Here is a 27,573-nt window from a genome sequence, read left to right as displayed (position 1 = left end):
ATATTGCCCTGGTGAATCTGATATACAATCAACATCTCGTCACGTGTGGATCTTCGTTTATAAATTCACCAAGCGAAACACTTCATCAACCTTGCAGTCCTCCATAGAACTCTCACATTTCTATTCCTACCGAGTCTCATATAAGAAGATAGCAGAAAAGGCCTACCGCCATGGCATCCTCCCAATTCATAGACCTCAATAGTCAGCCTATACTCGAGAGCGAAGTCTTAGGTTACGGAGAGTCGGGGGTGGTGATTCACCGTGACAGCATGGCGATCAAGACGCCATTGAGACATCCTTGGAATAGTGAGGTCGCGCATTGCAATAAATACTGTAGACTTCTGACTGAATCCCATAGAGGGTGAGATAGTTTTAAGACTCGTTGATAGCCAGGGCACGTTAACCCTACGGATCGCGCCATTCAAGCAGACATGTAGTTAAGCAATAACCCTCAACGCACAAAGTCATACCATGCTGATCATATATTCAGTAAAGTCCAAATACGACCCTAAACATCGCCAACCCCTCAACGACAACAAAACCACGTCTCCCCACTACTCTTATACACCTCGCCCCCGGTTGCCATAGTCGATATCCAGACTCGAACACAACGTAAACCCCTGACCCTCCAGACACTGAAGCACATCCAGTATGGCCACTCTACTCAGCACTGCTCCTTCCTCCGAATACTTGGCCCATAACTTGCTTTGGAATTTCACCTCAAACGCGCCGGTCACAAGGTCCTAATTACAGTTTTTAATCCTGTCCCCGAAGACTGCAACCAGGGATAAGGCTAACTCGGGGGGAGCGTTGATAAGGTGCATGAGGTCGTCGGAGTCAAAGGAGATACACATCCAGGAGAGTTGCTGGGGGGCCTGGCGTTTGAAAATCAGGCTATCTGTGCTTTGTCAGTCTGATCTGCTAATAGATTTGGGATGGGAGCAGAAGAAACAGAAAATAAAATGGAGCCCTAATAAATTATAAAAAGAAACATACCCTTCTGCCCAAGCGACTTATAATTCCCTATCCTCCCCAAGCCCCCGGCAGCAGGGTGTACACCCCAACCTTCTCTTGCCAACGCATCCAGAAGCCCTAATATGGCATTACGAAGCGCAACCTTTTCATCGTCGTCGCCATGTTCGAACGGATTTCCCCGTAGCTTGAACTCTGTACTCTCGTAGTATGCCTTTACTTTCTGTATCCCCTTGGGCCAATGTCTCTGAAGTGTCTCCGATACAAGCGCTACGATGGACTCCGGAAAGCGCATGAGGCGAACGCGGTCGTACCCTGAGAAAGAAATCAACCCGTATTTCGATCGTGTATCCTCATCCTGTAACTGTGTCTTGTTGTCGCCAGGAATGGCGGTTGAGCTGGAGCCTGTGGTCTCCTCGTAGGCTGGGGGTTCGTCGCGCATTCTGGAGCAGGTCATTGTCAGATTTCTGGAATGGGTATTGATTACTAGTAGTACACTTTGTGAGAAGTACTTGTGCTGACGTAAGTCTATCAGTCTAGAGAAGCATAGGTGGAGAAATAGGGCAGGAAGGGGTGTTATGGTTTTATATTCGCTGAGGTAAGTCCCCTTCACCTTGTAGATTAAGTCTAATACCCTGTTGCCTGATGTTGGTACGGTAAGGCTAAAGTGCTACAACCATAGATTGCGACTCGTATAGCCCATATTACAGGGTGAGAAACCGGCCAATGTGAGCTACGGGATGAGACTGCGCCACTTCGGGCACTGGCCAACTGCATCTTATTCGTCATGATCCATGCATGCAGGATTTCACTGTGTGTCTGGCATGGATGACAAGGCTGGGCGAAGTGATGTCACGAAACGCCACGAGGTAATTTGTGGCTTATCTTTTAGGTCCCTTTGGTCAAATCGAATTTGGCCACATGATCCTGATAGTGGCTTGCGTTGGTTTGAGTATACCAAAAGGACCTATCATGATGAGTACCTATTGTGCTAGATACTAGGGCTTGTTGTATGTATGCGGGTAGGCATTCCATCTTGATGTGGTATCATGTTTGCCCTAACTCTCTGGATTCAGTCCATGAAGCGTCTTGGTTCAAATCATTGCTCAATGTGTAGTAAGTCACGATGTTTCAAGCCGAATAATGGCATTACTTTAGCACGATCTCAATACAAGGATCTAAGATCAGCAATTCACTGTGTTGGATGAGCAAACGTTATAACGTTATCTGACTATGGTCGACAGATAAAATGACCGCCCCTCAATAGGCGTGGGGAAACCTAGATATCGCATACATGTACAAGGCATAGAGATGGACCACGGTGGTGCAATTAAGTCTGAGATCAATAGTTATCTATGGAAAGCGAACCGCCGAAATGAATTAAGCAAAAACAAAAGCAAACGCCAAGCCGTCTATCGTAATGACCAAAACAGGCAAATCATCACGCTGCTCATGCAGCGAACAAAGTCCAGAAAAATGGTATAAACAACGAATATTTACTAAGCCTCATCATCAGTGTCCGGAGGCCTGGGGGTACCCTTGGGGCTATTGAGCCACTCAAGGTGACGGAGACGACGACGAGTCTCCCGCTCCTTGAGCTGGGCACGGGTCATCTTCTTCTTCTTTCGCGCCTTGAACTTGAGTTCTCCCTGTTCTTCGGCGCCAGAGTTCACGGCGGAAGCAGCAGCAGAAGCAGCAGCAGAAGCAGCAGCAGAAGCAGCCGCGCTGGTGGCCGTAGAGTTCACAGCGGTGCCGGTCTGGGGCGAGTTGGCCGCACTGTCTTCGAACCGATCGAGCGACACGCCCGTGTTGGTACGGGCAACAATGCGCCCATCAGCGACGTGAAGCTGTTCGGGGCAGAGCGCGCCCACAAATTCCTCGTTGTGAGAAATCATGACTACACCACCCTTGAAGTCGCGGATGGCCACAGCCAAACCACCCAAAGAGTCACGGTCCAAGAAGTTGGTGGGTTCGTCCAGCACAAGCAAATGAGGGTTGTTCCACATGGCTCCGGCCAACACAACCTTGACCTTTTGACCACCAGAAAGGCCAGAGATTTGGTTGTGATTGGCAATCTCAGGATCCAAACCAACGTCCTCGAAGTGCTTCGAGATCTCGGGAGGTTCCAAGTTTCTGAATCCGAGACCTTCACGAGAAGCCTCATGATCATCGAATTCCTGAACCAGCTTGAAGAATCCAAGTTCAAGCAGGGTCTCACGGGAGATCATGGTGTTGTGCTTGGGAAGGAGACCAATCCATTTGCTATGGTTTCTGTTAGCGGTGGCGCGCGGAGACTAGTAGGCAGCGATAACTTACACTTCGTACTGGAAGGACTTCTTCCACTTTTGTCGACCCATAAGGGCCTCAATGCGACGGGGGCCCCTGCCATCCTTGAGATCGACCGGCTTCTCCAGCTGAGCCTTATCTTCTTCGGTAAGGATACGGGTCTGCTTCAAGTACACTTCGCGGTCATCACCGTTAGCATAACGCCACTGGAGGTACTGGCTGGGGGTCTTCTCCAGATGCATCTCCACGTGCTCGAGAGCGTGCTGCTTAATATAACCGATACGAAGGTTGGGGTGTTTCTCAACTTTGCCGGTTTGCGGGATGGTCTCTCCGGTAAGCATCTTGATGAAAGTAGATTTACCAGCACCGTTTCCTCCAATGATAGCAACACGGGAAGACAGTGTTAGGGTGAGCGATGCGTCAGTCAGGGATGGCTTAGAGGCACCGGGATAGGTGTAGGAACAGTTGGTCATCCGGAGGATGGCACGGGTCTGGGACTTAATACCGGACAGAATACCAGGGGGAGGGAACTTGAACTGAACAGCGCTGGCAGACAAGGTGTAATAGCTCTTTGCCTCGGGCTTCTGCTTGACGAAAGCAGCCAGATTACCCTTGTAGCAGACGAGCTTCTTGTTTTCATAGTGGTAAATGTCCGTGCAGACTTCGTCCAAGAATCCAGAGTCGTGACTGACAATCAAACTGGTGATCTCAGTGTGCTTCTTCAGGTATTCCTGCAACCACTTCACATTGGCAACATCCAAGTGGTTAGTCGGTTCGTCCAGAAGTAGAACATCCGCCTTCATGAGCATGGCACGGGCCAACGCAAGCTTCATCTTCCAACCACCAGACAGCGATCCAACACGTTGCGACTGGCGACCCTCAGGGCCATCGGTGAAGCCGAATTCGAGAAGCACCTGACTGATGTGCTCCTGGCCAGCCTCTGCAATCTTGGGGTCTTTGGAGACGTATTCGATGATGCTCAGGTCGGCATCCTCGCCCTGGTTATGCTCGACAAAGCAGGTACGAACAACATCCTGCGGGGGGAAGCCCTCCAGCTTCTCGTTGGCGATACTGCGCATGAGAGTAGACTTGCCAGCTCCATTGCGACCACAAAGACCATACCGGTGACCCTTCAGCAAACGCAGGTTGGTATGGTTGAGAAGAAGCATTCCACCGTAGGCGAGGGAAAAGTTGGCGTTGACAATCTCGACCTCATTGGGATCATCGGGTTCGGGCTTGCCAAACTTGCGGTGATCTTCCTCGATGAAATGTGCCTGAAGAGCGGAGGCGACAGCGTCGTGCTTATCCTCCGGTAGCAAACCACGCAGGTAGGGGGCGACACAGATTGGAATACGGTCGTGCATGCGGCAGTTCACATCTTCACGGACCATCTCCGCGATGTAAGTCTTACCGAGCTCGAAAAGCGTATGCGCCTCGGGCACAGCAAGGCCGCCGTTGGCCTGAATCTGAGCATCCAAGACGGCGAGAACCTCATCCGGAGTGGTCTTGGTGACAGATCCAGCGTGAACATTGCTGTCGCTCATGGCCTTCTCCATCACGCTCAAGGCGCGGGTGGCAAGCTCTCGAACTTCCGGGAGGGAAGCACGATCCTTGACAGCCTGTACACCGGGGATGAGCTTGGGCAAGAAGGTACGTGCCTCGGAGGGATCATGCACGAGTTTTGTCAGATTCTCCACAACCACGACAGTGCGACGCAAAGTCTCTTGGGGTGTTGTCGGGGCGTTCAGCGAGCGTTCCAGCAATGGAGTGAGCAAGGCCAGAACGGGAGAGGTAACAATGGCGACAAAAGTGGTTTGCGACAAGGCATGGATGGCATCCTGTAGGGTCTTCTCGGACGGCTGCTCCATGGTCTTGATCAAAAGAGGGATACGAGGGGCAACATCATCGTTGGACAACAGAGTGGTAACCGCGTTCATGGCCTTGCAAGCCCGCTTAGCCACTTCAGCCTTTAGATCGTGCATGCCGGACTCCACCAGAGGAATCAAGTCTTTCAGAGTCTTGCCCATCGCCTCGCGCAGTATATCCTTCTCACGCTCTTCTTCCATGGTTCCGTTACCCATCTGCGCTTTGACGGCCATCTTCTCAATGAGGGAGTATGCGCCGACAAAGCCCTGCCACTTACCGGTGCCGCGACTGAGATAAGCAGACAGGGCAGGAAGGAGGCCATTGGCCATCGATTCGGGCTTGAGGCCAGCAAACAAGGCATCGATTGCATACTGAGCGGCGTCGCGAACCACTGCGCCCTTGTCGGCCAACGCATCGAGGGCAATATCAAGCACGCCGCCGTCTTGGAGGAGGAATATGACTTCGCTCAGAGGGTGTTCGCGGGGGAAACGTTCGAACAGAGCGCCGATGATCAGCATGGCACTCTCACGGCGGGCGCCATTCTTCTTATCGCTCGCCGCCTTCTTGACTTGCGACAAGACGTCGTATTTTTGAAAGCCGAGACAGCCGACACTTTGAATCAACAAATTGGTCAAGGCGTAGGATGCATCGAGAGACTGCTGAGAGGTCTCTGCGGTAAAGATGGTGTTAAAAAGGGACGAGATCTCCTCTGGGGTGGGAGGGACGGTAGATGGGGTCTTGGAAACAGCGGTAGCCATGGTGGTAGGTTCGGAATGAGGCATTCTCTGATATATAGGGCGATCTTAAATGCAGTGCGTCTCTCGCCGGAGTGTGTTCTTTCGCTTCAACCTTTGCGCTAAGTCGGTAAGCCACTAAAGCGGCGTCGTCGGAGCCTGGTGGAAAATTGAAAATACCACAAAGGAGAAATGAAAAGTACAGAAAAGAAAATCTACACAAAATTCAAAACTTTTTGAAGAAAATCCAAACGTCAGATCGGCCTCTGGACGAGGATCCGTCTTCAACACAAACAACAGGGTATATGAACAAGAGAAAGGAAAGAGGGGAGAGTGAAGAGACAAGAGGGAAAGGAAAAAATCCAGGCTGAACTGGAAAGAAAGATCACTGATAATGATGGCGGGGCGGCGATTATTTTTTTTTGGGCCGCTGATAAGTTCCTTTGTGATTGGGCGCGGGTAAAAATCTCTGCCTGAGGCGCAGGGGAGCAGGATTTTCACCAATCAGAATACACCGCCTTTGCGTGGGCCCTGATTGTTGGCTCAGCCCCGGTGGGTGCTGGGTGCCTGAGGCATGGATGGCTTGTATTGGTCTGGCCAGGTGCCGTATGTGGCGGTGCTGGCTTGGCGTTCATGCCTCAGGCATAAAGAACTTTCACCCCGAGGAAGGCTAATCCACATCGGGATTACCCCGCACGCCGGATCCGCCAACCCGCGGATATCGTGACGGGGACGGAGTCTCTCATCCAAACAATCAATCTGAATACATGGAGAGGAGTAGCCGATTTTATATCCCTTGCTGTTGCGTTATGGAACACTTCTATAGAGCTCTTCTTGATCGATGTAGTTCGCACGTCTATCCTAACCCACATACAGTGGATTAAACAATCATCCCGTCTGCCGATGATCGACTATCAGCTTATCCCGAAGCATATGGTCCATCACATCCCTTTGGAGGAATACCCGACCCTCGGTAACAACAACAAAAACAAATATTCATAGGGGTCAAGAATATAGAAAAATTATGTCTCTTTATTCCCTATAAAAGGTATAGTAGTAGAGCCATACTAGCAATTACATCCTTCCATCCGACCGTGAGAGAGAAGTGGTGTGATTAGACCCTTAGAAAAGAATGATGGGTGTTGGTTGGACACTCCGCATGCAGCCGTTGGATTGCCTCGGTACCTTCCTGTCACCTTCACCGTTCCTCCGCGGCCAACCGGGCGTTCAAATCGGTCTGGCGTGCAAGGGGGCCCTCGGCGTATAATTCGTGCTCCCTCCTTTCGCTGTTTTCTTCTCTTCCTTGTGTACCTTCACTCTAAATTTAAAAACTCCCATCGTCCTCCCCGCTAGACTTCGACACAAAGCAGTGCTCCTGTGTTGAGTGTAATTCTACGGGCCTTTTCTCCACCATCAATAAATAAAACACACCATGGCCATGCCCATGCGAACCACTCGCCATGCTACCAAGCTGGCTCAGGTTAGTTCCCGATCGTAACTGGTATCACCCTAATGCAAAGACTAAATCTAGCCATTGTGACAGTCTTCGCGCCTATTGGCTCAGTATACCTCTCGCAGATCTTATGCGACGGCGGAACCCGATCTGAAGTCCGCCCTCAAGGCGGTCATCCCCGCCAAACGTGAACTCTTCCAGCAGGTGAAACAACGGGGTGACGATGTGATTGGTGAGGTCAAAGTTGCCAATGTCATTGGTGGTATGCGTGGTCTCAAGTCGATGCTCTGGGAGGGCTCGGTCCTTGATCCCGATGAGGGGATCCGCTTCCACGGCAAGACCATCAAGGATTGTCAGAAGGAGCTCCCTAAGGGTACCTCCGGTACCGAGATGTTGCCCGAAGCCATGTTCTGGCTCCTCCTGACGGGACAGGTCCCCTCGACCAGCCAGGTGCGCGCCTTCTCGCGCGAATTGGCCGAGAAGTCCCACCTCCCTCAGCACATCCTGGACCTCATTAAGTCCTTCCCCCGCAACATGCACCCCATGACACAGCTGTCGATCGCCGTCGCTGCTCTGAACACTGAGTCGCAGTTCGCCAAGGCCTACGAGAAGGGCCTGAACAAGGCCGATTACTGGGAGCCCACATTCGACGACAGCATCTCGTTGCTGGCCAAGATCCCCCGTGTCGCCGCATTGGTCTTCCGCCCCGAGGAGATCGACGCTGTTGGCACCCAAGCTCTCGACGTGAGCCAGGATTGGTCTTACAACTTCGCAGAGCTACTCGGCAAAGGTGGTCAACAGAACCAGGACTTCCACGATTTGCTGCGTCTGTACTTGGCCCTGCACGGTGACCACGAGGGCGGTAACGTGTCTGCCCACGCTACCCACTTGGTTGGAAGCGCCCTGAGCGACCCCTTCCTGAGCTACAGTGCGGGTCTTTTGGGTCTTGCCGGACCTCTGCACGGCCTTGCTGCCCAGGAAGTCCTGCGGTGGATCCTGTCCATGCAGGAGAAGATCGGAACCAAGTTCACTGACGAGGACGTTCGTACCTACCTCTGGGACACCCTGAAGTCGGGCCGTGTCGTCCCTGGCTACGGCCATGGTGTCCTCCGCAAGCCTGACCCTCGTTTCGAGGCTCTCATGGACTTTGCTGCCACTCGCCCTGATGTCCTGGCCAACCCTGTCTTCCAATTGGTCAAGAAGAATTCCGAGATCGCCCCTGGTGTTCTTACGGAACATGGAAAGGTAAATAATTGTCTCGGCCTTTTCCAAGCTACCTGTGCTAACGATACTAGACCAAGAACCCCCACCCCAATGTTGACGCCGCGTCTGGTGTTCTCTTCTACCACTACGGATTCCAGCAGCCCCTCTACTACACCGTCACCTTCGGTGTCAGCCGTGCTCTGGGCCCTCTCGTCCAGCTCATCTGGGACCGTGCCCTCGGCCTGCCCATCGAGCGTCCTAAGAGCATTAACCTCCTGGGCCTGAAGAAATGATTGACGAAATCCAATCCCTGCCTGTAAAAAATGTTTGAATGATAGCGTATTTTGATATCCGCAATGAACGTGTGCTGTTTCTTTGTTGAAGGTTAACCTTTGTTCTCTTGCTTGCTGGGGTTGATATCCCTGCATCTAGCCATATGCCCATTTGCATAGACGCCAGATAGACATTAGAGAATAGAACTATATCAGATTTTCTTACCTCGATTTCTTTGATTCGCTTCTTATCCGTGTTGACGCGGCTTCGCGTATAGAGGCTAACCGCCCTTGCCATAAATGTTTCGTCGTGTGCAAGGGCATTTACTGATACTTCTAGCCCGAGTACTGACCAAGTTACGATTTCTGAACAAGAGCTTTCTAGAACTTCCTCAATTCGTTGTTTGCTGAGTAATCTATATAATATAACTATGTGGACTAAAAGAGTCGTGAAATCAATTGTACATCAATATATATGTTTATCTATCCAGGCATCAAGGCACCACTTTAGGTTCAGAAACTACTATATATTCTTCAAGATAGAAAAACACTCCAAACTCACACATAAATCATTAAAGGGCGTTCGTACTTTATTCTAGCTAAAGCTTGGTTCCAAGGAAATGATCTTACTTGGTAGAATTTGACGAGGACTGATGGGGATACCTGAACAGGCGCTCGGTCAGTACTATTGAGTTTTATCAAACAACTAACTTACACCCCCAGCTTGAAGAAATTCGGTTGGAACAACAGGCAAATAATAATAATAATTGTGATGATACTGGCAATACATACACATGATGCAGCAATAGAAAATTGTCTGACAGTGCAACACGAGACAACCCCGGTGATACAGTCATGTTCTCAATAGCACCAGGGTCATCCTTTCCCAGTTTAATTCACATTTCACGAAGAGACATTCTGGAACGGCATAGTTACAGAGCTTATGCGTTCATTCCTGTCCGCCGATCAGTGACAGCTATACTGTTCTGTGTCGGCCTTTTATTGATGGGCCTAAGGGTGAGACGATTTGAGAAATGGTAGGATGGTTGATCGAAGAGACCATTGGGTTTCAAGCTATCACCAAGTGCGGTCGCGAGCAGGAAAGTTGCGACGAAGCGTAGAGGTGGCTACTGGGGTATCCGGCCCAGTACTACTATCTTGTCCTATGTTAGCAGGACCGGAATAGTGGATTTGGTTGAGGTTTCCCTTGACGATGAAGAGATACCGGTTCAAGTCCCAGTACTCGGTAGTATACTAAAAGCTGGGGCTCCTATGGACATCAAACACTCAACGATTCCCAAACGCCAGACTCTAAGCCAGTCAGCGCCCATAGTGGTAGTCGCCGGTACCGCGTCAAACACCGGGAAAACCACAACAGTTCGAAATATAATCCAACATCCTAAGTCCGGAGGACTCCGAGTAGCCGGCGCCAAATCATCTGGAGTTGCTCTTTTGAACGAGCTGCGTTGTTTGTCTGCCACAGGGGCTGAGCTAGTTCTAGGTTTCGCAGATGGTTGGTTACCCACAACTTGCGGTAAACCTAAATGAGATAGTTGAGGTGTCGCTGGGCATCCTGCATGAATTGAACAAAATGGACTCTTGATGTTATTGTTGTCGAGTTTGGGTCGTGTCTCCTTGGTTTCTACAACATCATGCCCGCTTTGGACCCACCGCAGTTCCGGCAGCTTGTCGTGTCCGTTCGTACTAACAGCGAGTGATACTGTTGCGGCTTAGGGCTTGAAACGTCTGATGGAGTATCACAACATTGATATTACTCTGATCACAGTTCCTGTTGTGAACAACATTACTTATGTGGCCTACATCGAGAAGGAATTGGACTTACCGACTTAGAGCAACATGGGGGCCATATCGAAGACGTTCAGTTAATAAATATGAGGCTCAATGATATTGAAAGCAAGAGGGCTAAACAGATACGATGATGTAATAGCAACTTACCACCCAATGTTAAGCCAGTTGTTCTTGCTAAGCAGTCACCATTAGGGAGAATCTTCATAGGCACTCTTAGGACGCCACTGTTTCAGGCATTTTTATACTACAATGTGATTGATTGTACCTTAGAAGCCATTGACGCACATAATAACATTCCATTTCTCAAAGATATCGGGAGATGTTACTCCATATGTCTTCTTTGTTTGTTGACAATAATGATGGGTGGATGTAGTCCACATCCTGTTTAGCCATCGTTTCACAAATGTGTCCCCGGTTAGGGCTTCCGCTGGTTCACATTATTAAGGGATTCATTGAATGAAGCTAGTGAAACCCTACCTATCGTACGAAGGCTTTACATAGAGGAGGCTGAGAGTGAATATGTAGAATATACTAAATTGCAGGGCGCCCAAAATAGCCCAGTGGGAATTGGTGGACTATTGTTCTTGAGCTAGGGAATGTGACTATCCATCCTAAATAGCTGCCAAATTCACCACGAGGAGGTAGTCTCAAATAGAATATATAGTACCTTTAGAGCTTTCGTAACTGAGAGTCTTCTCGTCTCTTTACTCTACCCCAGGATTCATAAAACAAGAATATTACTGAAGACTATCTTGATTGGTTTCATAGCAAATAACAATCGGGCGGCCATCTTCCGCGAAAATGCTGTTCTTCACCGTTTTTACCTTCTTTTTGGAATTGCTCTCCACTGTCCTCAGTCAACCAATCGATGACATTTTACCTCGCAGCCTCGGAGCCGTCAAGATTGTCAACAGTCTACCCGCCCCAATTTATGCCTGGTCAGTGGCCGATAAAGAAGGCAGCATGCATACGCTTTCTGCTGGGGGTGGTACGTACGAGGAAGTATGGCGTGTGAATCCAAAGGACAGCCGCATTTGCATCAAAGTCTCAACAAAGCCTGACCTAAAAGCAAACGATGTCATACAATTCGAGTATGAAATGAACGGCGACAAAGTCGATTGGGATGTCTCATGTGCTGACCTCCAACTACCCTCTGAATTTACCACGCGTGGCTTCTCTGTTCAGCCCTCATCCAAAGACTGCCCCTCCATCAGATGCGCCCCCGGCAATGAGCACTGTTCTCAAGTTCATCCTTGGTCAGAAGCAACTCATAGCTGCCTTCTAGTTACGTCCTTGACATTCAAGCTTTGAAGCCAATGATACTGTGTGGGGGATTGGGGAAACAGTTCCTTCTCTGTCTTTACTTTTGCAAAGTGGCCCTGAATACGACAGGACAATAGTTGACCTAAGTCCGAGTTGGCGGCACTTTCCTTGTCTTTTAAAGGATATGCGTTGAGCGACGTATCCTGAATTAATAGTTTTTGAATTAATTAGTAATTTATATTGCTAGTGAAGTAGGTACCTAAAGTAAGAAACCTATATACACGAAGGTACACATATGAATAGACTTATTTTTCATTTTCCTCCCCTATTGGAATTCCCCCAATCTGTTGCTGACTTTGGCTTTTTGGTGCCTGAGGGCCTGAGGTAGACACCCCGTGGAGAGAAGATGGACTAACCTGAAATAGGTTAGCTCGTAGTCGGCTTCCCGCGCACCATGTCCGAGTCCGTGTCTTTCGCCTCGTCCCTCCGAATCATTGACCGATCCAATATGTCGCATTCAATATATACATAAGCTCAGCATGATGAATGATTCAATTCGAACTCGTCGGATATTACGCAAAACATTTGCGTGCGATGAGTGCAAACGCCGGAAAGTTCGATGTTCCGGCGATGATACTTGCGCCAACTGTATCAGAGATGCAAAAGCATGCCGGTACTCGTCCCCGTCGCAAAAATTATCGTCACTGCAAAGGTGAGGCTGTCTGTCATAGGCTTGAGTTATATTACCCGGCTATAATCGTTGAATGGCCGGAATATATTTACTTACATAAACTACTGAAGGCGTCTTCAAGAATATGAACAACTTCGGCAGGACATGGAAAAAGCCTGGAGGACGTACCTCCCTACAGTTGACTTGCAAGAAGCACTTCGAACTGTACGAGAGAGTCGCCAGGTAGCACCGGTAAATACAAGCCAGGATACCAAGCTGAGTACTGAGGTGGAACACCATACTGAGCAACTCCCGACAAACTTCACTGAACACAGCAACGCAGAAGACTATGAATTTGACGAGTCTCAAGACTTCGATAACTCAATCGACGGTATGGGCTTCTTAACTGCTGACCCGCATAAGGCTGGGTATACAGGACCGCAGTCCGGAATAGCTGCGTTGAAATTTCTGCAATCTCTTCCACTGTACCTTCCACTGAACAGCGTGAACACGCCCTCGTCATTGGATGAGGATGATTTCCCCGCCGCGCGATCCCAGTCAATGGCCACAGTCAGCCGTTATATTGATGATTATTTCGCTCTCTATCATCCTGCGTATCCCATCTTACATGAAGGGACTTTTCGTGCGCGAATATCGGGTATGCCTTGCGCACGAGCCTGGTATGTATCAGCTTTGCTAAGGAATTATAGGTGCCCTGGCTAAGCCGCGGGACGGTTCGTGGCCGCTATTATATAACACGGTCCTTGCTATCGGTGCATTCGTTGGTGATTCTAACGCGACCAAATGCGACATTCCTTTCTACAAGGAAGCACGTAGACACTTAACGATGGATGTCCTCGAGAAAGGGTCTTTGAGCTACGTGCAAGCTATTGTTATAATGGCCAATTACTTGCAAAAGCGGAACAAGCCTAACGCGGGGTTCATTCTTATCGGCATCGGCTTCAGCATGGCTCTTGCAATCGGCTTGCACCGTGAGTTCGGCATGCCAAGCACATCGCCCTTCACTATGGAGATCCGCCGACGCGTTTGGTGGACACTGTTTGTCTTCGTTTCCGGGGCTCAGCTGACTCTCGGGAGGCCTGCAGTGTCTTTAGTTGGAGTGAACATTCGCCTCCCAGCAAACCTGGATGACCAGGATATTGCGGTTGATATGGAGCATTTGCCTGAGTGCAAGCCTGGGCCCACTATCACATCTGCTCTCATTGCTCAAGTCAAGCTAGCTAAGATTGCAAATGCCGTTCAGGTGGAGCTTCTCACGCACCATGTTCCAAGATATGAGAGAGCTGTGAAACTAGAAGAGAGTATCGGGAATTGGTGGAAGGACCTGCCCCCATATTTCAACCAAGAGGTCAATCTGGAACCGCACTTGGAGTTGCCTAAGAGAGTTCTTCTGTGGAGGTCTTTCCACCTGCGTATCGTTCTCAATCGGCCCTTTTTATTCGAGGCTATAGCTACAAGATCAGCCATCAGTACATCAGAGGGCCCGATCAATTCGTGCCTATCTGCAGCTGATGAATGTGTCACGTCTATATGTGGATTTCTCAACCATACGGATAGTAGAAAACGGGGTCTCGCATGGTATGCGACATACTGGTTGATCACAGCGAGCTTTGTGCAGGCCACCTGTTACATCTATAGCCCGACTCATACTATGGCTCCATCATGGAAGGGACATCTCCAACAGGCTGTGGATTGTCTTGAGAGTCTTGGGTCGTCGCATGATATGGCGTTTCGTGCACGGAATGTATTACAGAAGCTCCTCGGTGAGACATGCTGCCTACCCCTCTTCCTCTTCATTTTTGTCCCAGTTGCCAAGGGTTCATGACTGACGTAAAATAGAACAAGGTCATGCTGTTGACTTGACTCAAAATATTAGCCCGAACCCAACAACGGCCGTGACACGCCCTTCTCGTCTCTGGGCCCCGCCTCCCGGTGCTCAAAACCAAGCAATATACAACCCGTTATCGATGGGGCTAGAGGATAGCTTTACGTGGTATCCACAAGGCATGTCTAATGCGGAACTCCTGGACGCGGCCGGGGGCTTCATGATTCAAAATTTCTTCGAGGGCTCAGAAGGACATTCAGGAACGAGTCCATGGATGGCAATGTGATCCGCCATTCGCTGAACACATGAAATCTTGACTTAGCCATCTTCTGTGTCCTTCTAATTTCTATCCACTAACACATAGAGACCCCGGGCTCAGCCTACAATTTATCGATGCGGGTACATTGAAACTTAAGCATGCACTTCCCCGACACATATTAACTGAAAATCATTGCATGGTGGATACTATATGATTTGAACGATCAAACGTATATAACACATAGATCGTTCGTTGCTCAGGTTGCTACATGGTGAACTGCGCCAACAGGAGTCTTTTGACCGTCAAGAGGCAGTTGTAGGGGCTCTAGTCACACATCCATAGTACTCCCAAATTCTATGACGGACCTGCAAAATTAGTGCTCTCTTCAATGTGCTCCGCCGAAGCATTTTTGGCTACAAAAATTTCCTCTGCAGCGGCAGCTTCACCTTCTGCGAAATAGCCTTGCAGCCCGAAAAGCCGGTTCATATCCTCTAGCGACCGATTCCTCGTCTCAACTGTATACCGTGTCAGCAATCGAATAACTGGTTGCAGATCAGATTAAACCACCCACCTAGCGCAAAGCGGACGAAAATGAAAGCGATGACACATATAGCGGCATAAACAACGTAAAGGCCCCACCCGATTGCATCTGCAACTGGTGGCGAAGCCTGGGCAACGATATAGCACATGGTCCAATTAGCGGAAGTTGCAAGTGCGTTGCCCTTTGCACGCATGGACAGCGGGAATATTTCTGACGGATAGGTCCAGGCCGCGACACCCCAGCTAATGTTGAAGAAGATATAGAACAGATAGGGAAAGACCACAATCGCATAGTTACCCTTTGACCCGGGGCTCTCACCCGCATGCCATTGCAATACTGCGATTCCGACCATGGCTAGCATCATTCCTACGGTCCCAATCTGGAGCCATACTTTGCGCCCCAGACGGTCAAAGAAGAAGATGGGTATCCATGCACTGACGAACAGTGCGATCCCAACGCCTCCTGTCGCCAGGTTTGCGGTGCGAGGATCGGTAATACCACCCTTTTCAAAGAGTGTCGGCGTGTAGTAAAGGATTGAATTCGTGCCCGTGACTTGCTGGAAGCCTTGAATCCCACAACCAAGGAGGGTTAGCCGCAGGATAGGGATTTTAAACATTCCTGTCCAAGATGCTTTGGTGTGCTTCTCTAGGCGCATTGTTTCCTGGATCTGCTCGAGTTCTACCACTGCAGCCTCTGGACCGTGTAATCTAATCAATACCTCGCGAGCACAGTCGTGTCGGTCCTGAGTGACAAGCCACCGTGGACTTGGCAAGACCCAGAACCAGCAACCTATCCCCAGAACAATGGCCGGAAGAATTTGAATTGCCAAGGGAATGCGCCACCAGTGTTTAGTCGAGAGGTAATTGAACCCATAGTTCATCCAGAACGCACACAGCTCACCAGTGCACAGAACCATTTGCTCTATTCCAATCAATCTCCCTCGGAGGGTTGGAGGAGCGATCTCAGATTGATACAGGGGTACCCCTGCCGCACATCCCCCAACACCATAGCCCAAGACTATACGGCCAATGATCTATGTGTTTGTCAGAAAATGGTATATATGGTGAAAGGCTGGCTGTTTACTATTTGGACAACTGTGTACGAGGCAGCTTGTAGGACTGCACCAATAACGAAGACGACGCTCGCAATAGCCAACATTCTCTCACGGCCATACCGATCCGAAAGACTACCGGTGGACATGGCGCCAATGAAGCAACCTACATCGTACATTGAAACAATAGCACCAGTCACCCCTGAGTTGCAATCAGCTATTGAATGCCCCACAATATGAAGCTGATTTTGGTGGCATCGAACATACATGAATTCTTAGGACGCATCAAATCCTTGAACCGTTGATCGGCGACAATGACACCCATGACTCCTTGGTCGTAGCCAAACAGCAGAGCACCTAGGGACACAAATGCAGCCAGTTTGTATACATACCATGGATCCCTTTGCCGAGGTGCAGAGGGATCAGTTCCTGCGGGTGGGCGTATCAATTTCGTTTGCCGGAGTGACCACATTTTGCCTTTCGACCCAGTCACTTTGCGCAACAGCGATTGTTACATGATCTGAGCTGGAACATCGCGTGATATATAAACTCCGAAATATGGGTGAAGCCGTCCGGGGTAGGAACTATGATATGTTGAAGACATACTTCCCCACGTTGTTCGGCTTCGGTGATATCTCCGAGCCCGTCTCCACTGAGGGATACCCCGCCGACAATTGTACATCAGCTGCTCGGAGATAGCAGCGAGAACCTTATCCTATGTGGATCTTTCACGCCTCTTGGCTAAGGCGCATCGTGTGTGTGAAAAGACCACTTGTTTTGGCCGCTGCACCCCGCTTGAATAATCGACCAGAAGCAGGGATATAAGTCTTAAATTCTCTACTTGTTGGAACCTCAAGTACAACCTACCCAAGCAAGCCATAATTTATAAGTTCAACAAAGAACATCACAAGCCCCAAACCATGTCTCTCAAAGGAAAGATTGCCCTAGTCACAGGTGGCGCGAGAGGAATCGGTGCCGGAATAGTTCGTGCCTTAAGCGAACAAGGGGCCAAGGTATGTCAACTACTATTTTACGACATTCCCACTTTGTTCATGACTGGGGTGCTTACGAAGAACAAACAGGTCGCGTTCAACTATGTGTCCCCATCATCACGCGCAGCTGCAGAATCACTTGTCGAGTCTTTACAGAATGATGGCCATGAGGCCTTCGGCATACAGGCCGATCTGGCCGATATCCAGGCCCCAGCGACCCTTGTTTCCGCAGTTTTGTCTGCCTTCCAAACCACCCAGATCGATATACTCGTCAACAACGCCGGAGCTGGCGACAACAGACCCCTAGAAGAAGTAACTCTTGAAAGCTATACCAAGCTCATGGATATCAACGTCCGCGCCGTGGTCTTCATGACCCAGGCCGTTCTGCCTTATATCCCCCGCGGCGGCCGCATCATCAATCTCTCCTCAATCTCCGCCAGAGGTGGCTACCCAACACAGTCTGTTTACGCTGCCACCAAAGCTGCCGTTGAGGGCCTCACCCGCGTTTGGGCTACTGAGTTGGGTCACAAGTATGGTGTCACAGTCAATGCCGTGAACCCGGGCCCTGTCGATACAGACATGTACCAGGCTGCCGGACCAGTCCATCTCGCCAGGATGGAAGAGCAGAACAAGAAGGTACCTGCCGGTCAGCGATGCGGCACTACGCAGGATATTGCGGATATTATTACGTTCTTGGCGGAGGAAAGATCGCGGTGGGTTACTGGGGATGTGATCTGTGCCAATGGCGGTATGCTGTATACTTGATATTGTCACAATAACTTGCAATAGCTTCTACAATATATCTGTCCATCACTTGGTTCCATCTTCATTTTCAAAGATTCCGATACAGTATACGAAAGCATCCTTTATCTAGTGTGTGTATCTTCTGCGATGAAGCAAGGAGGAGCGTCTTGAAAGGACGTTCTCCTGGTAAATCATGAAAAGTTATCCTCGTAGATACTCATCGAAGATCCCTTGTGAATCTGATAATGTTTGCCAAGAATGCACCGAGACTACTATAGCCAAACACTACCTCGTCTCGCTGCCTAACAATCCCAACCCATAATCCCGAAGAATCTTATCCCGCCGTTCTCCACGGTAGACCAAAGCATAGAACTAAGAAAAACAGAGAAACACTAGAAATAAGATATGTAGATAGCACGTATCCGCCGCACACACCAGTCCACAGGCCCGATAGTACAGAAAGTGGAATACGAAAAGAGAGACGAGGAATCTATCAGATAGTCAATTAGAGGGATCCAGTGACTGAAGATGAATTGGTCTACAGGATGGGATGCTTATAAAACCCTACGTCTTGCATCAGGCGTTCGGGAAAGCCCATGTATGTGGAGAGTCCTGCTGCGATTTCCTCCTTAGACGACATTGGGGAAGGTTGGGCCGAGGTTTCGGTCATATTAGATGCTGGTTTGGGAAGAGCCATTTCTTCGGTCAGAAGGCGAAAGGGACGCACACTGTTTAGAACATGGAGGGATCAGTTAAGACAGATTTTATCAGTCAGTTGGCTACCGGCCCACTATAAACTAGTAACGACTAACCATTGAAATCCTCACTGTACATGCCCGGAAATGTCCACAACTGGAACCCATTAGCAGAACAAGAGCAGCCGGAAATAAGCGACATTCATCACGCCCTATAGGGATTCTTAATTAGCGGATAGTCCTTGAGGACCACACTTCGACGCGACCATGAACGCCATGGGGCCGGTGGAGACGTATGGAGCTTCTAATTTAACTCTGTGGAAAACAAAAATGAACACATCTTCATTATTTACACCTGCAACTAATTCCTAATTCAATTTTCACTCTATTACACATGCCACAATCCGCCGAATCAAGTCTAATCATCCAAAATCTGCACTTTGATAGCCTTAGAAGCAGGGTTACTCGCCGTCTCGAAGGCCTTGATCCCATCCTCCAACGCGAATCGATGCGAAACCAACGGTTTCAAATCAATGATTCCAGCAGCGACGAGACCAATCGCCTTGGGGTAGATATCGTGATATCTATACTGCCAGCGGAGATCAATCTCTTTGGCGGAGAGATGCATGAAGGGGATGGTTTGGAAATCCTTGCCGACACCGATCACGAAGACGGAGCCGCCGAAACGGGTGGACTGTTTGTCAGATACATTAGGCTACTTTTTGCGTGATGGGGATAGATAGGAAGAAGGGAAACCGTACATATATTCCAGCATGGATACTAGACTCCACGCCCGTGCATTCAATGACCAATTTTGCCTCCTGGCCTAGAGTCTCGACAATCCTGCCCGCCAAGGCCTTGGGAGTGTCTTCTCTTGTGACCTTCACCGGTCGAACGCGCGGGACTATTTCCTTTGCCTTTGCAAGACGACCCTCGTCCAAGTCTGTGATCACGATGGGCTCTGCGCCCGCTGCGTTGGCGGCGAGTAGAGTGACGAGACCGATAGGTCCTGCCCCGCAGATCACCAGGGGATCGGCGAGGCGGAGTCCGGATCTGTCGATTCCTGCTAGAGCGACGGTCAAGGGCTCTAGGAGAGCACCTTCTTCAAAGGAGATATTGTCGGGAATATGGTGTAGCCATGCCTCGGGGTGGACGTGGTATCGTCGGAGAGTGCCGTGGTGAGGAGGCGTGGAGAAGAAGACTACATCCGGGCAGGCGTTGTATTGACCTGTTCGGCAGAAGTAACAGGTGGGTTTGGAGCAGGGGACACCGCATTCCATAGCGACTCTGTCGCCTGTTTTGCTTTCGTTAGTATGTATGCTTCTTATAAGTGGCGGTAAATGGTGGTTTGTTTAGATGATTTACCGGGCTTGAACCGAGTTACATCCTCGCCAACTTTCAGAACTACCCCGGCACTTTCATGGCCCAGGCCGTTGTCCCCTGTTACTACCATATCTCCGATGTGGCCATGTTTCCAAAAGTGTACATCGGAGCCACAGATTCCAGTGGCACGGACGTGGACGAGGCACTCATGGGGTTGGATTTCGGGGATGTCTGATTTTACTAGACGGAGGTCGTTCGCGGGGCTGGTGTGAATGGCATGGTTGTAGGGTTTGCGGTCGAGGATGTCCATCTTGATCTTGGGTATGACAGTAAATGAACTGGTTTGTTACTTCTTGAATGGTCAAAGAGGAGCTACTTATATCTTGCTTCGGAGGCCAAAAGGCTCCCATATTGGGGAATCGTATCCGGTGGGATAGCTCTTCGGACATACCGCCGAATTGGTGGGTTGCTGGCCAATATTCATGCCATCCTCCTGCAGAAGATCATGTGTCGATCCGTGAACGAAGTAATGATTGTCAGGGCCTGCGATTATCGTCACTTAGGAAAGGCACTTCGGCATCACCTCCGAAGTGAATCAGTATGCAGTTCCTAGTTACTACGTACCACTTACCACTTCGGAAACTCCCCGGCGCATAAAAACAAGATATCTTGGGTAGGTCTATCCCACAGTGAACAACAGCATATTGAAGGCGAACAGTTCATCAGATAGTATTGGTCTAGACTTGTCCCGGCCTGCAACAAGTGCTTAGAAAGCGGGGTGCTAATAGTTACCCAGATATTGCAACTGCTGCCACACTCCACTGAGTTCTCAACATCGGCGTGCTGGGATGGAAATCCATACAAGAATGAACCAATACCATAGTAAGGACCTGCCATGGTGATATGATGCTCTGTATGATATTCATCCTATTCTCCCTCTCCGGCTTAACCGAGGTTGGGTTCTGTAGCGAGGCTTCATTCCTCTTTGTTTCTCAACCAGGTATTCTAAGTCATCCTTCGTTATATATCTCTTCCATCTATTTATTGACGACAATGTTATGTAGTCATTCCAATGACGCTAGCTTCCAAGAATCATCCCAGTTAATATCTTCGCTATTGACTTCCTTTGGTGGACATGGCAACGCAAGGAAAACGTTGTTGGATTCCTTGGCTCCGTAAAGTCTACAGAATACTCTCCCAGCACGTATGCACTAGATGTTCTCCAGGCTCTGTTCTATGCAAAAGTTTTCTAAACCCAGTCATAGGGTAATTAGTATCACAGTGAAGTGTCATATGACGGAGATATCGTGAACGGAATCCGGATGGGTTAGTATTGGGACCTTTGATATCTGACTTGCTTTGATGTCCTTGTACGAAAGAAAGAGCAGCCCTACCATCTTTCAGCTTGAGATGCCATAGTGACACTGTAGGATGACATGTATTCATTACTGCGCTTAATGCGGATCTCTCGCTTTTGTTTATTAAACAACGAGAATACCGCTTTTAGCCAAACCCGATCTTTTACAAAGGGCGCTGTTTTTTGGATATGGTATTCTACGGACGTGTTTGGCCATATGGCTCGAGTCGTCTCCTTTTCTCTTTCTTTGAGTCTCTCCTTTGAAGACCAGACGCAGCGAAAGCGATATCCTTAAGTCACTTTCATTGGTCTCACAAAGCAATCTTGAACATATAAAAACGAACAACAACCCATGCTGTAGCGAAAGATCCAGTTTCGAGCCTTCATATCTACCTGATACACTGATACACCATCTTTATCTTTGTTTCCCTCTAACCTTCTTCCCAAAAGAAACATGAATCTCCAACTCTGGACCCTGTTCCTCTTCGCCACAGGCACATTCGGCAAATGCTTTCTAAGCGACGAATACCCAGAATGCGAATGGAACGGAAGCGCACCTTTCTGTAGAGGCGCAAAAGACGGTAATGAGCTCTTTGAGAAAAAAGGGATGAAGTTTATTTATGGTACTTCATCATGGGAGAGTTTGCCATTCGAAATCAGTCAATCACCATGTAAACATGACTTCGGTCATACCTGCCAGCGGTTCTTCGGGAAGACCCTTTGGTGTAAACCGAAGCATTGATCTTTTGGCTCGTTTTCCACGTCACGGCCTTGTTCTTGTTTGTTTTAGGTGGGTGTTTCACTTCCTTCTTTTGTTTTGCTAGATTATTAACAAGCTTTTTGTGCTAGAAAAGATATTCTCCGATATGAATGGCTGGGCAGGTTGAGTGTGAGCATGAGCAGGGATCATTGTCTACTTTTTTATTATAGTTATATCGTCGTATCTACTAGTTGTTCTATATAAACGTGTTAAACAATCATGTATTTCACCTGAACCAAGGCTTGTATAACGGAATCAGTGAGTAGATGCTTATATCTATTACGTGCATGTCAAAGCCACACCCCAGATTGATATGCCGTAAAGAAACTGCTCAATAGATCGCGTATGATCCAACACCCATGGTAAGATCATTCAGTAGATCCCACCCTAGAAAGCAACCATCCAGCACTCTGCAACGTCTGAAACACACCATCAGGATCATACTTAGAAGCAATGGCCCTCAGCTTCTCCAAATTATCAGCCCCATAACTTACCAGCGAATCCTGATCCAGCGAAGCATAGTTACAATACTGATAGGGAAGATACGTCCCGTTCGCTTTTGCAGTCGCTTCAGCAACGTCTACTATGTGACGCATAGCCTGGCGTACACGGTCTCCATCGGCAGGATTATTCCAATCGGCCATCACCAGAAACCCTGGGCTTGGTTAGCAAGTCTATCATCAAAGACTGAGGGAGGTGACATACACTGCTGGCCAACCTCCTCCAGTCCTAGTGGGTTTCCGCCGACTTTCCGGCTTTGTTTAATGCTTATTGAGGACATTGGTTGGATTACGTTCTTGATCCTAAGTCCTTCAACATCGCTTAGCAAATCACTTTGCTCTACGCGGACTCGCTCGGCAGTTTCAAATACCTCCAGCGATGGCTGGCTGCTCATGGTCCGGAAATTGTGACTTTGGTAATTAGCATTTTCCTCAGGAAAGACTAGCCAGACAAATACAAACCACACATGTCCCGGAACAGCAAGATCTTCTATCACCCCCAAAAGCTCGTACGTAGAGTATACACCCCGGGGTAGACTCTGGGAAGTTGCTGGGATATGCTCAAATGGCTCGAAGACAGCCGGAAGCTTATCGACTGCGTCGCAGTAGAACGAGACAAGCGCCGAGCCTTGGTTATTACAGGTCAGGAGCAGAGAGGATTTCTCATCGCTTTCTATTGCCTCATGGTGCTTCATTAGGGCTTGTGATAGTTCCGACGTGACGGATGGCGCGTAGAGCTTGGCCTCTGACCAGACCTTGGCGGGCACAGTTTTCATCTCGATCTTGGTTACAATGCCTTTGCCAGAATCTAAATCAACATTGATACAGGTGAGGATAGTAGATGTCTATTCATACCGAAATTACCACCCGCACCCTTCAAGGCCCAGAACAAGTCGCTGTTTTCCTTTACATTGGCATTTACTATCTCGGCATTTGCGAGAACAACCTATCTCAGATCAGAAACAAGCGACCAAGTCCGTGATGGAGCCCATACCTCATAGTTAGACACCGCCAGATCATACTGATCAAGGGCTTTATAAACATCCAACCATCTCAGACCGACTCCGATATCCGCAGTCAATTTATCCTCTGAAAGGTTCACCTGGTCAAATGCAGCCAGGGAAATCACCACGCCCCCATCATTACTACTCCATCCTATACTAGGCGAATCCCCGCCTCCACGGATGGAGAACTTGATGCCGAAGAATCGACAAAGTGATACTGTCGTTCCGACTTGTTGAGTTGACCCGGGAAGGACCACTACCCGTGGTCGGAGCCAGCAGGCGGTTGACCGACGATGGCAAATATAAGGTCAGGGGATATTCACATAGGTTCAGTTTCAGGATTGTCTCCATGGGACGTGCCGCTGAGCTTCGTATGCACTTGAACCATCTACCACGGCATTTTCGCCGAAGAAGAGGGGTCAGACTTTCTCCATGAACGAGCCACGTTCGTTGTCCCTTTCCGTTGGGGATAGATTGGTGAATTGTTCAAAGAGGGTCTCAACTTGGGGTATGTTTTTGGGATCGAGGTTGGCTCCGTTTACGATTGCGGCGACACTAGGTAGTGCGGCCATTGTGTTTGGGTTGATCGGGGTATGGCGATGGCTTTTATTCTAAGGATACACGAAGATGTGATGACAAACTGTTATATGCTCTCTGCAATCTATATGAGGGCTGATATAGCGGGGTAACCGTAACCATTGCTACTTGAACGCCTTGCATAGTATACTATACCATATAGCTACAGTAATATCTAGACATCATGTGGCACACCGTCTACACAGCCCTACGGAGTGGTAAGCAACTACAGAAACCATAAGAAAACCGGGAACTGCGCAAATCCATCTACCCAGGTTGGCTCATGTCCCTACTTGTTTGCTACGCAGACAGTATCGCCACCTGCTTGATTCTGAATCTGTCAAATTGAACAAGGATGTGCTGCGCCTAGACCCAGAACTGGTATAGACTGGCTTGGACTAACAAGGGTGTCTAGCTAAGCCTTTGGTAAATCGGGCTTCGGCGCTAGATCGACCATTTACGAGGTACTATGGATAAATGGTCTGGGTTGTGGGTACGTGATCCGCGTTATTCCTGCCTCAGTAGGTGTATGACAACATGACTGGTTAGAATTTCAGCCACAATGTCTGTCATGACATAATCTTATCTCTGGGTATATTTTCCAGGACTGCCATTGATGACTGTGATGTTATCATACTGCTTTCGCCCAGTGCTGTGCTATCAGTTTGTTGTGGGGTGGTATAAATGGGCTTAGCTCTGGTTGCGTTCACTTCGCTGTATACGTTCTGATTACCACTCAACGAAATATCAATTGGTCCTAAATCGTGCTTTGGACTATCTATCAGACATCCGACAAAGAGAATGTACCGTTCAGGATAACCGAAAGTCAATTCTCGTCTGAAACGTCACCTTGCGAATCGCTCGTTGGCAGTTGATATCAAAACACCATCACACATATTGCAAGCCTGCAATAATACATAGGAAAACGTCTATTCCCTGGCACGGGAAAGAAAAGAATAATATACAATCATAAACCCATCCCAAAGCCCCAAGAATAACCAAAAGACTCCACCAATACCGCCCCAAATATATACATACATACACACATAACCCAGCCTAATGCCTCTCAACCGTAACCTCCATAACTTTCTGAATGCCCCTCTCCTGCTCCCCAACAGCGGCAAACATGCCCTGATTGGCATTTCCCAGAATAAGTTCTTCGGAGTCATTATCGCCCGTCACTTTCGACGATGATATCGTTGTTGTATGCGGCGTGCTATTATCGTATGGCCGGGGCACCGGGGTCCGATCGAATCTGGCGTCGTCGCGACCAAGACTGCTGAGGCCGAATTTCCGACTTGATGCTCGGGTTTGTCGATTGCCTGAGGTGAGGGGGTAGTCTTGTCCCGTTGGGCGGCGGCGGTAGGAACTGATGTTGGAGACGAAGACACGGAAGTAGGGACCGTAGGTTGGGACGCAGGCTATTATTACCTTTCAATTGGTTCGTGGCATGTTAGTTTGGGACGAAGAAGAGGTATTCCGTGGGACACTAACTGCTAGGCTGATCTCGATGATGGACCATAAAATGACGGGTTTGCTGTCTGTGTAGGTTTTGAGTCGCGCGATGGTGAAGATGCGGATGATTTGGATGATTGTTACGAAGAAGCCGATGGCGAATACGCAGCAGAGAGCGACCTAAGGGTGATCGAAGTTTAGCTCAGTCGATCTTTTGACATGCCAGGTAGGCGAAGGTGATTACCTTTTGCCTTTTTCCGAGTTGCAGGTTCCAGAGGACCGGGAGAGGGAGGGCGATGATGAGGAGGTCGAACCCTAGACTGGTTCCTGTGTTCGTTAGAATTGGACAATAGATGAATGGATCATATAGACGAGAATGCGAACCTGCGAGAGCTGGAGGGTGATTAGTTAACCATCACCAAGGAATTAAATTAGTGATACGCACCATAGTATGACTTCAGGGTATCGATACACTTCCCGCTAAGGTCAGAATCCCATTGCATTGCGATCTGTGGCCCGTCAATATCATCGCTTACTGGTATGTGGTCTGGGATTCCATACAGGTCGGCACGGGAAGATAAAGAGGAAGGTGAAAATCACTTGATTGACGACCACGGCCACGATCGCAACGATAATGATGGTCCGGTACACCTTCACAAACCCACCGATGCGCAGGTAGGAAGCCAGTAGCGAGACCTTAAACCCCAGCAAAGCCATCGCGTAGAACGGGCCGCCAACATATTGTACCTGAGCGAGCAAACGTTAGGGCGCACATCCATGGCCCGGAGGGACAGTCAGAAAATCAACACATACCTTACTGAATTCCTTCACATTGGCCGCGGGGAAATACTCAGCATGAAGACCTAGACCCCACCGAGTCTCTGTGGCAGTTGTCAGACATCTAGTCTTTTTTTTTTTTTCTTTTCTCAACCGACATAGACCACTCACGAAGTATACTACTGGCACAATATCCGGCGACCATGATCGCACTGTACAGAGCGGCATAGTCATCCAGCCATAATGATCTCTTCGTGTGGATTCGGATGTAGAACCGCAGGATGATGGCCAGGAAAGCCGCGATCGTGAAAACCAGACATATGGCAATTACTTGGCCAAAATCGCTATGTGGATCGGGCTTTTCGAGGTTGTACACCCAGCCCATGGTGTTAGAGCAGTGTCGCAGCTCAGCAACTCATGTCAATTAGCAGAATGTGGGCTAGACCGGGGGATAAAGATGCCAGGGAGGCATCAAGGTTGCACATTCTAAAGTGAATTGACTGTTCTAAGTTCAATTTTTCCTGCTTATTTCATGCCAAGGTTCAATAACAATATCATCCTGCAGTCACTAGTTGCAGCAGAACGCCACCAGAGATTAACCTCTCCACCACGAGGTAGACTAAATGTGCACCCCTGCAGCTGCACATTCCAGCTGCGCCAGTCTTCTGGAAAAAAGCAAGGGGCCCGTGTGAGCGCCCTGAATGCTGGTATGTTGCTCAATGGGGTCACTGTTCTAAAGTTTGAGCTGGTGTGATGGGGCTATGGGTCGGATAATAATCTGATCCACTGGCATTTCGATCAATGGTGTCAAATAGTGGTGGCTTGGGGTTTACAGAGTCGGATTACTCCGGAGTAAGTGCGTTACGCATAAATTGCGGCCCGTGACCATGTAGACCCTATTTCTCGGCGTGCCATGGTTCGGCACACGCGGAGAAGATTATATGCGATCTTTTATCAGCAGGACTGCAATACAACAGTGAAGGATATATAAATTTTTCAGTCTATGATGTAGCACAGGTCTGGAATCTCACTCTCGCCGTCCATCAGGACATCGCACTCGGTGTACTGTAGTCTGTATGTTCAGAAATGCCAAGATCCGGAATTACAGACCAAGGGCCTTGCTAACCAAGAACTCTGTCCTGACAAGCCTTGACTAATTAGGAAT

The 27,573-nt window shown here is 49.0% G+C and overlaps 13 protein-coding genes across 13 annotated transcripts; 5 read left to right on the top strand and 8 right to left on the bottom strand.

Annotated features, from left to right (window-relative positions):
* Nucleotides 1–515: 515 nt before the first annotated feature.
* Nucleotides 516–1,609, bottom strand: F9C07_2141023 (uncharacterized protein). Its single transcript, XM_041287930.2, has 2 exons — nt 997–1,609; nt 516–898 (listed from the first exon to the last, which is right to left on the bottom strand). The coding sequence occupies exons 1-2, from the start codon at nt 1,427–1,429 to the stop codon at nt 744–746; spliced, it is 588 nt and encodes a 195-aa protein (XP_041140235.2). The 5' UTR covers nt 1,430–1,609; the 3' UTR covers nt 516–743.
* On the bottom strand, nt 1,610–7,094 carry F9C07_2279977 (ATPase component of ABC transporter). The gene is made up of 2 exons (XM_041287954.2): nt 3,289–7,094; nt 1,610–3,234 (listed from the first exon to the last, which is right to left on the bottom strand). The coding sequence occupies exons 1-2, from the start codon at nt 5,904–5,906 to the stop codon at nt 2,472–2,474; spliced, it is 3,381 nt and encodes a 1,126-aa protein (XP_041140236.1). The 5' UTR covers nt 5,907–7,094; the 3' UTR covers nt 1,610–2,471.
* A 196-nt stretch (nt 7,095–7,290) lies between these two features.
* Nucleotides 7,291–8,807, top strand: F9C07_10921 (putative citrate synthase Cit1; the record flags this gene model as incomplete). Its single annotated transcript, XM_041287948.1, has 3 exons — nt 7,291–7,338; nt 7,402–8,556; nt 8,607–8,807. The coding sequence occupies 3 exons, from the start codon at nt 7,291–7,293 to the stop codon at nt 8,805–8,807; spliced, it is 1,404 nt and encodes a 467-aa protein (XP_041140237.1).
* Nucleotides 8,808–9,863: 1,056 nt separating this feature from the next.
* Nucleotides 9,864–10,975, bottom strand: F9C07_2102604 (uncharacterized protein; the record flags this gene model as incomplete). Its single annotated transcript, XM_071508942.1, has 5 exons — nt 9,864–10,040; nt 10,136–10,490; nt 10,630–10,684; nt 10,743–10,819; nt 10,881–10,975. 5 exons carry the CDS (start codon nt 10,973–10,975, stop codon nt 9,864–9,866), a joined length of 759 nt encoding a protein of 252 aa, XP_071366009.1.
* A 421-nt stretch (nt 10,976–11,396) lies between these two features.
* Nucleotides 11,397–11,906, top strand: F9C07_10920 (uncharacterized protein; the record flags this gene model as incomplete). Its single annotated transcript, XM_071507520.1, has 1 exon — nt 11,397–11,906. One exon carries the CDS (start codon nt 11,397–11,399, stop codon nt 11,904–11,906), a length of 510 nt encoding a protein of 169 aa, XP_071366008.1.
* A 391-nt stretch (nt 11,907–12,297) lies between these two features.
* Nucleotides 12,298–15,346, top strand: F9C07_2141016 (fungal-specific transcription factor domain-containing protein). The gene is made up of 5 exons (XM_071509178.1): nt 12,298–12,570; nt 12,660–13,186; nt 13,239–14,312; nt 14,389–15,148; nt 15,205–15,346. Exons 1-4 carry the CDS (start codon nt 12,398–12,400, stop codon nt 14,658–14,660), a joined length of 2,046 nt encoding a protein of 681 aa, XP_071366007.1. The 5' UTR covers nt 12,298–12,397; the 3' UTR covers nt 14,661–15,148; nt 15,205–15,346.
* F9C07_10918 (permease of the major facilitator superfamily) lies at nt 14,988–16,697 on the bottom strand (the record flags this gene model as incomplete). Its single annotated transcript, XM_071507519.1, has 4 exons — nt 14,988–15,148; nt 15,205–16,207; nt 16,258–16,442; nt 16,493–16,697. The coding sequence occupies 4 exons, from the start codon at nt 16,695–16,697 to the stop codon at nt 14,988–14,990; spliced, it is 1,554 nt and encodes a 517-aa protein (XP_071366006.1).
* A 448-nt stretch (nt 16,698–17,145) lies between these two features.
* Nucleotides 17,146–17,982, top strand: F9C07_10917 (dehydrogenase with different specificitie; the record flags this gene model as incomplete). Its single annotated transcript, XM_071507518.1, has 2 exons — nt 17,146–17,238; nt 17,308–17,982. 2 exons carry the CDS (start codon nt 17,146–17,148, stop codon nt 17,980–17,982), a joined length of 768 nt encoding a protein of 255 aa, XP_071366005.1.
* A 517-nt stretch (nt 17,983–18,499) lies between these two features.
* On the bottom strand, nt 18,500–18,795 carry F9C07_10916 (uncharacterized protein; the record flags this gene model as incomplete). Its single annotated transcript, XM_071507517.1, has 2 exons — nt 18,500–18,639; nt 18,774–18,795. 2 exons carry the CDS (start codon nt 18,793–18,795, stop codon nt 18,500–18,502), a joined length of 162 nt encoding a protein of 53 aa, XP_071366004.1.
* A 279-nt stretch (nt 18,796–19,074) lies between these two features.
* F9C07_10915 (L-arabinitol 4-dehydrogenase) lies at nt 19,075–20,289 on the bottom strand (the record flags this gene model as incomplete). The annotated part of the gene is made up of 3 exons (XM_041287955.1): nt 19,075–19,350; nt 19,418–19,950; nt 20,022–20,289. 3 exons carry the CDS (start codon nt 20,287–20,289, stop codon nt 19,075–19,077), a joined length of 1,077 nt encoding a protein of 358 aa, XP_041140241.1.
* Nucleotides 20,290–22,283: 1,994 nt separating this feature from the next.
* On the bottom strand, nt 22,284–24,172 carry F9C07_2219293 (uncharacterized protein; the record flags this gene model as incomplete). The annotated part of the gene is made up of 5 exons (XM_071509706.1): nt 22,284–22,751; nt 22,802–23,392; nt 23,452–23,542; nt 23,591–23,856; nt 24,046–24,172. The coding sequence occupies 5 exons, from the start codon at nt 24,170–24,172 to the stop codon at nt 22,465–22,467; spliced, it is 1,362 nt and encodes a 453-aa protein (XP_071366003.1). The 3' UTR covers nt 22,284–22,464.
* Nucleotides 24,173–25,232: 1,060 nt separating this feature from the next.
* F9C07_2228560 (uncharacterized protein) lies at nt 25,233–26,793 on the bottom strand (the record flags this gene model as incomplete). Its single annotated transcript, XM_041283903.1, has 8 exons — nt 25,233–25,607; nt 25,671–25,811; nt 25,876–25,958; nt 26,016–26,024; nt 26,077–26,140; nt 26,193–26,378; nt 26,445–26,512; nt 26,580–26,793. 8 exons carry the CDS (start codon nt 26,791–26,793, stop codon nt 25,233–25,235), a joined length of 1,140 nt encoding a protein of 379 aa, XP_041140243.1.
* Nucleotides 26,794–26,940: 147 nt separating this feature from the next.
* On the top strand, nt 26,941–27,479 carry F9C07_10912 (uncharacterized protein; the record flags this gene model as incomplete). Its single annotated transcript, XM_071507516.1, has 2 exons — nt 26,941–27,115; nt 27,409–27,479. The coding sequence occupies 2 exons, from the start codon at nt 26,941–26,943 to the stop codon at nt 27,477–27,479; spliced, it is 246 nt and encodes an 81-aa protein (XP_071366002.1).
* Between the last annotated feature and the right edge of the window lie 94 nt (nt 27,480–27,573).

The sequence above is a fragment of the Aspergillus flavus genome, chromosome 1, assembly GCF_009017415.1.
Source record: "Aspergillus flavus chromosome 1, complete sequence".
Taxonomy (NCBI): Eukaryota; Fungi; Ascomycota; class Eurotiomycetes; order Eurotiales; family Aspergillaceae; genus Aspergillus; species Aspergillus flavus.
This window is presented reverse-complemented; position numbering and strand designations above follow the sequence as displayed.

Bases quoted from the DNA above. Each gene is read 5' to 3' on its own strand.
- F9C07_2141023 (XM_041287930.2), bottom strand. From the start codon at position 1,429: ATGACCTGCTCCAGAATGCGCGACGAACCCCCAGCCTACGAGGAGACC. The intron at 899-996 runs GTATGTTTCTTT...GACAAAGCACAG, and splicing joins TAAGTCGCTTGGGCAGAAGG to ATAGCCTGATTTTCAAACGC.
- F9C07_2279977 (XM_041287954.2), bottom strand. From the start codon at position 5,906: ATGCCTCATTCCGAACCTACCACCATGGCTACCGCTGTTTCCAAGACC. The intron at 3,235-3,288 runs GTAAGTTATCGC...CAGAAACCATAG, and splicing joins AAGTCCTTCCAGTACGAAGT to CAAATGGATTGGTCTCCTTC.
- F9C07_2141016 (XM_071509178.1), top strand. From the start codon at position 12,398: ATGATGAATGATTCAATTCGAACTCGTCGGATATTACGCAAAACATTT. The intron at 13,187-13,238 runs GTATGCCTTGCG...AAGGAATTATAG, and splicing joins TTTTCGTGCGCGAATATCGG to GTGCCCTGGCTAAGCCGCGG. The intron at 14,313-14,388 runs GTGAGACATGCT...GACGTAAAATAG, and splicing joins TGTATTACAGAAGCTCCTCG to AACAAGGTCATGCTGTTGAC.